This window comes from Furipterus horrens, unplaced genomic scaffold, assembly GCF_987537825.1.
Source record: "Furipterus horrens unplaced genomic scaffold, mFurHor1.1.pri manual_scaffold_2, whole genome shotgun sequence".
NCBI lineage: Eukaryota > Metazoa > Chordata > Mammalia > Chiroptera > Furipteridae > Furipterus > Furipterus horrens.
The window spans coordinates 31,899,355-31,906,111 of NW_028327172.1; the positions used below are offsets into that span (position 1 = coordinate 31,899,355).

At 41.5% G+C, this 6,757-nt stretch overlaps 1 protein-coding gene across 1 annotated transcript; it reads left to right on the plus strand.

Annotated features, from left to right (window-relative positions):
- The first annotated feature begins 535 nt into the window (after positions 1 to 535).
- LOC150018089 (mas-related G protein-coupled receptor member X2-like) lies at positions 536 to 3,537 on the plus strand. Its single transcript, XM_090267630.1, has 2 exons — positions 536 to 546; positions 2,523 to 3,537. The coding sequence occupies exons 1-2, from the start codon at positions 536 to 538 to the stop codon at positions 3,535 to 3,537; spliced, it is 1,026 nt and encodes a 341-aa protein (XP_090123756.1).
- The last annotated feature ends 3,220 nt before the right edge of the window (positions 3,538 to 6,757 follow it).

Below are 6,757 nucleotides of genomic sequence, written 5' to 3' on the forward strand. Positions count from 1 at the left end.
TAATATACACATTTGTTGATATTGCTATATCAAAACTAGAAATGTAGTTTTATTATGTTAAGCTATAAAATGACTTGTAAAGAGTAAGAAATGTGAATTATACACATCAGTTGCTCTGGGGAACAAGATTAGGATAAAACTTTACATTTCATTTTTTACACTCTGATGTCCTCTGAAATAAATTAATGTGCATGAAATACTTCTGGGAGTAAATGAAAAAGATCAGAGGAGCCAGTTCATGCAGGGCCCTTAATGCTAAGCAAACTTTTCTTCAGCTTGGGAGCTCACACTCCCTGGTGGGCAAATGAGAAACATCTCGTGATGCCCTTGTCTCCAATCTCCAGAATCTCATTTGCCAGTGACCCTGGTGCAGGAAATCACGGGGCTGTCTAGCATCTTAAGAAGCCTCTCCTGGTCTTCAGACTTCACTCCTGCTCCTGCAGGCACCTCCTATCTAGAAGCTGGAAGCACATTCTCTGGTTTTCAGCACTCCCTGGGAGCCCTTCCTTTTCTACTTTCTGTCTTCCAGTAGAAGATGGTGCTAAGGTAAGAGTCAGCTGAGAATTGTCTTCTTATAAAGGCAGTATTGTTTTGTCCCTCTGAGTCCATATGCTCACAATTGCACCTTGGGTGGGACATGCAGGGAACCAAGGGCACCCATCAGCAAGAGTCCAGAGACAGGAAGCTCCCTCGGGGACACTTTGGGTGCTGGAATGTAGACTGTGGGAGATCCACACAGGGCCAACCAGGTCCCCTCTGCTTCACTGACATTGTTTTCAAAACTAAATTGTTAATAACCTCAGGTTTCACAGATTAGCTTACTGTTCAAAGGTCTGGGGGGTTCATTATTATTATTATTATTATTATTATTATTATTATTATTATTATTATTTGTATCTTTGTATCTGGTTTGTCCCCGGAGAAAATAGATGGCACAACCTAATGAGGGTATTGAGAAGAGTGTAATGAAGGGACTGTGTATAAAGGGGTGAGCAGGGCTAAGGGAAACCGGTAAAGGATGCACAGGCCACCAAAGAGAAGGCATAATAAGGAGCTATCGTCATTGCATGTCCTGAAGGGTAAAGGAAAAGCTAAGGGATGTGACTGTAGCCTTGGTTGTTGCTGTGACCATAAGAAAAGCCACCAGACAGGGACTGTGTTTAGGCAGAATAATGACCTTGGCCAACTCACATAGTTACAGCTGAAAACCAGGGAGTTAAAACCCCAATCACCCTCCTCATGCCCTCCAGTCACCTCTCAGTGTCTACCTTTCCTGAGAATAACTAGGAGCCAGAGGGAGAAGGAGCCCGGTGGAGAAGCAAACAGACGGGTCTTCCCATGACTCGGCAGAGGGTAGAGAAGATGGGAATGAGATTTAATGGCAAATGGAAAAAAAATCCATCTCTTACCTTCATCTCCTAAAGCTCAGTTTTCCTTACTCTCTCTCTCTCTCTCTCTCTCTCTCTCTCTCTCTCTCTCTCTCTCTGTGTGTGTGTGTGTGTTTGTTTCAAGTTCTGTTTGAGTCTTTGCACCTCTATTGGGTGTAACTTCTTTGAAATAATCTCTCACTATCATCATAAAAGTAATTTTGTTTAAAAAGAAAGTGAGCCCTGGCTGGTGTGGCTCAATGGATCCAGTGCCAGCCTGCAAACCAAAAGGTCACAGGTTCAATTCCCAGTTAGGACACAGGCCTGGGTTGTGGTCCAGGTCCCCAGTTGTGGGGGTTTGAGAGAGGCAACCACACACTGATGTATCTTTCCCTCTCTTTCTCCTTATCTTCCCCTCTCTCTAAAAATAAAGGAATAAAATATTTTTAAATTTTTTTAAATAAAAGAAAGGTGGGAGTACACTTATTGATAAGTAGTTTATGTTTATGATTTTGGATGCTCTAGGAAGAAATCCATTATAAAAGTCACTTAAACTATGTTCCACATATACCTAGACAAACCCCTGAACAGGAGAAAAGTACTTTCCATCTTCATAAAGATGACATGCTTGACCGTTTCCAGCACAAGAAGCCTAACCATGTTCACACCACTATAGCAAGGGTTGTGTTCCATTTATAACCCTAAATCATGGACACTCTCAACCACTGAGTTAGCCCAGAAAGCACATCTGGGGCTCTGACTCCCAGTCCTTTAAAGGAAATCTCAGTACCAGGGCACAAGTAATGCTGAGATCAGGTACTATTGTCGTCCACATACCTGTGCAGATTTTCCTCCTCCTGCCTCCTGCAGACACAACATGGCTTAGGACTGTGACAGGAGGTGTTTGGATCATAGAATATTCCCATATCAGTAGAGTGTCCATGTAACAATAGAGGATGTCCAGGCTTTAGGGTCAATGTGAACTAAATTTAAATCCAGATTCTAGGACTCCAAGGTTGTGAAGCCTTTTGTTTCTTAATCTCTTCAGGCCTCTATTTCCCTCCTCTGTAGCACAGACAGTAATTCCCAAATAGCCGGGTGGCTGTTGGACTCAGTGATCATGCACCAGGTGCTCAAGTCTTGTTTCTGTTCCAGTGGCACCAGCGGAGGGTTTCTGAGCATGGATCCAGATGTCACAGCCTGGACCACAGAATTCACACCAATAAATAGAAGTGAACAGCTGCCTCTAACTTCTGGAATGGAGATCATAACCCTGAACTTACTGTCAATCACCATTGCCTTGGCAGGACTGGCAGGCAACGTTGTTGTGCTCTGGCTCCTGGGCTTCCACACGAGGAGGAACGCCTTCTCCGTCTACATCCTCAACCTGGCGGGAGCTGACTTCGCCTTACTCTCTTGCAGTATATTGCATGCCCTGGACGAACTCATCAACTATTTCTGTTCCAACTCCAAATCCATCCCAGACTTTTTCATTGTTGTGTCAGTCTTTGCCTACATCGCAAGCCTGAGCTTTCTCAGTGCCATTAGCACAGAGCGCTGTTTGTCTGTCATGTGGCCCATCTGGTACCGCTGCCACCGCCCTAGACATATGTCCACTGTCATGTGTGTCCTGCTCTGGGTCCTGTGCCTGCTGCTGAGCATCCTGGAAGGGAACTACTGTGGCTTCCTCACTAGAGATATACAACATATTTGGTGTAAAGTGTTGGATTTCATCATTGCCACTTGGCTGATTTTGCTGTTTTTGCTTCTCTCTGGGTCCAGCCTGGCCCTGCTGACCAGACTGCTGTGTGGCTCCCAGCGGGTACCGCTGACCAGGCTCTATGTGACTGTCGTGCTCACAGTGCTGGTCTTTCTGATCTGTGGCCTGCCCTTCGGCATCCAATACTTCCTCGTAATCTGGTTTCAAAAAGATTTTGTTACCTTCCTTCGTGTTTACCTGACTGCTTATATTCTGTCCTGTGTCAACAGCAGCACCAACCCCATCATTTACTTCTTCGTTGGCTCCTTTAGGCAGCGATGGGGGAAGCGGCGTCAGACCCTGAGGCAGGTTCTCCAGAGGGCTCTGCAGGACACTCCTGAGGCGGATGAACACGGAGGAAGCCCTCCGCAGGAAGCCCTGGAGATGTCGGGGAGCACTCTGGTGTCCTAATTCTGAGTCTTGCTTTGTTCAGACAGATGTGACTTTGAGAGCCAGCTTTGTCTCTATCAGTTTAGGAGGTTTTCTTAAGGTGTCTAGCCTCTGGGCCCAAAATTAAAATAGTTAACATAATAATCCTGCTCCTGAGGTTTAAGACAGTTCCAGTTCCACAAACACTGAGAGGAATGTCTGAAGGACAGCCTCCCCCAGGGCCCAGACCCCAACCGCAAGGAAGCTTTGCCAACCTGAGTACAGACCTATTCCCTCTTCTGTAAAGTCCCACATTCACCAGAAGATGAAAACACTGCAAGAAAATCTACATTTCTTTCCTCACTGCACTTGACAGGACCTACGAGAACATTGCATTTCTGACAAGTTTCTGTGGTTGCTCCCCTGCAATCTGTCTGTATAAATTAAAAGAATTAAAGCTCAATTGAGCACTAATGCAGCAGACTACTTTGGTGTTGGCAGGCCTTAGTCTAGCTCCATAGCATAATAAATGTTGACTGAAATAATGAATAATGAAGGAACAAATAATGATTTTCAAGTAAGGTCTGTGCTAAATCCCTACTTGGCAAATTTAAGTCACTGACCTTAGTTCTTTTACCTTTTTTAAACTTTGCAGCATGAAGTTAACTTTTATAACTAAATAAATCAGCATTGGGGCATATTTAAGATGAGGTATGTTGTCTACCTGTGTTTCCTTTCACGTACCCTCTCCAAGAATCTCACGTGCTCCCTCTTGTTCTGCCCTTGGTCTTTGCCCTGACTCTCCCTCCTTGGGCTCCCTCTAATCCTTCAATGGCTGGTTTTCAAGGAGTATCAGTCGACTCCATGTTCACTGAGGATAGGATCTATGTCAGATTTGCCTTTTATTCCAAAGAGCTCTCAGTATTTATTAATTTGATTACAGAAAACATTTTCAGTCACATAGTCTATAAATAAATATATTAAGTTTAATTGTTGCATCTTCTAAACATTTTTATAGAGGTATAATAAAGGAAGTGTGTTTGCGTAGATCATATGTTCGATGAATTTTGGGAGTAAATACACCCATGTGACTCAAACCCTAATCAAGATATAGTGTCATCTCCTCTGAAAGTTCTCTCATGTCCCTTCCAGTCATTTCTCCTGCCCTAGAGGCATCACTTGTTTCTGCTTCTGTCACCAAGTGTTCATTTGCCTGTTCTTTGACTTCATATGGTTAGGATGATAAAATGTACTTTTTGTTCATTTGTTCTTTCACTCAGAATAATATTTTGGGATTTACCCATGTCATTGCATTGCATATATCAGCCATATGTCCCTTTTATAAAGCTGAGTATCATTTCATTGCATGCATACACCACAGGTTATGTTCATGTTGAGAAATCCATAGGTTGCATTCCATTCTGGGCTATTGTGAATACAGCTCCTGTGAACATTCTTAATCGGGTCTTTTTCTCAACATATATTTTAATTTACCTTGAATAAATAACTCGAAGACAATTATTGGGTCATACAAAGATGTATCATAAACTCTATAAGAAATTGCCAAACTCTTTTTTGGAATGATTGTGCTATTTCACATTCCCTCCAGCAACTAATACAAGTTCCAGCTGCCTCACGTGCTTCCCCAAAACATGGTACTGCCAGTCTATGACTCTTACTCATTCAGATGGGCATGAAGTGGTGTCTGATTGTGGTTTAATTTGCATTTCCTAAATGACTTGATTGAGCATCTTTTCATGAGCTTAGTGGCTACTTCTATTTTTGAAGTGTCTGTTTAACTTTTCCCATTTTTATTGTGTTGCCATATTTATAGTTTATTTCTTAGAAGTTCTTATATATTCAGAATGAGTCCTTGGTAGTTATCTGCATTGTAAATATTTATCCAGTTGCTGTTTTGCCTATTCATTTTAATAGATTTTATATTTCTAAGAACTTTTAGATTAAAGAAAAATTGCACAGAAAGTACAGAGGGTTTCTATACAATCCCTCTCCCCATCCTCAATTTCCCACACAGTTTCTCTTATTACTAACATCTTCCATTAATGTGGAACATCTATTGAAATTGATGCACCCACATGGATACATTACTGTAGACTGAAGTGTATAGTTCCTAACAGAATTCAGTTTGTGCTGCATAGTTCAGTGGGTTTGACAAATGCAGGACATCATGTATCTGCCATTATAGAATCATAAAGAACAGTATCTCTGTCCCAAAAATAAATTGAATACATTGGTTTGGGGGTTTTGTTTTGGTTGGGGGGTGGGTATTTGCTTGTTGGCTTGTTTGTTTGTTTTGCATTTATCCTTTTTGATGTTCTCAAAGCTCCCTATATCTGTGGTTTGGTGCTTGTCAATAAATCATAAAATTCTCATCAATTATTACTTCAGATATTTCTCCTCTTCTATTCTTCTTTTCTCTTCCTATGATATTCTCATTACACAGATGTAACACCTTTTGTGATTATCCCAAGCTCTTAAACATTCAGTTCTGGTTTTTTCAATATTGTATTCTTTTTGCTTTTCAGGTGGCAGTTTCTATTCACATATATTGAGGGTCATTGATTCTACAAAGACTGTATCTAATCTACTGATGAGTCTTTCAAAGATATTCTTCATTTTCTGTTATAATGTTTTTATTTCTACCGTTTCCACTTTTATAGAGGGTTCATCTATCTTCACATATTGTCCATTTGCTCTTGCATATTGTCCATATTTCCCATTAGACTCCTTAGCATATTAATCACAGTTACCTAAATTGCCAATCTTAAGTTTTCTTTACATCGTATATGGGGAATTAATTGATCCTGTTGTTAACAATGAAAAGTTAAAAATAGAATATAAGTTTATTATTCAGGTCTATAATCATAGCTATTAAAAGAATTGAGGGAATGCCAGCCAAAATGGAGGCATAGGTAAATATGCTTCACCTCCCTCCACAACCACAAGAAGGAATACAACTACCCCAACACTAAAAACAACCAGAACTACCAGAAAATCAAACTACATGGAAATCCAACAAGCAAAGATATAAAGAAGTAATATTTATTCAGACAGGTAAGAGGAGAGGGTAATGGGGCAGGGAGGATGTGGTGTAGCAATGGCACTGGAGGCAGCAAGGCAGTATCTGTGACTGGCCAATGGAAAGCAGAATTGCATATTACAAAAGTCAACATGGACCCTCAGAGAGTAATCCCAGCACCAGACCTGATCACACAGCTCAGGTCGGTCCCCACTGACAAAT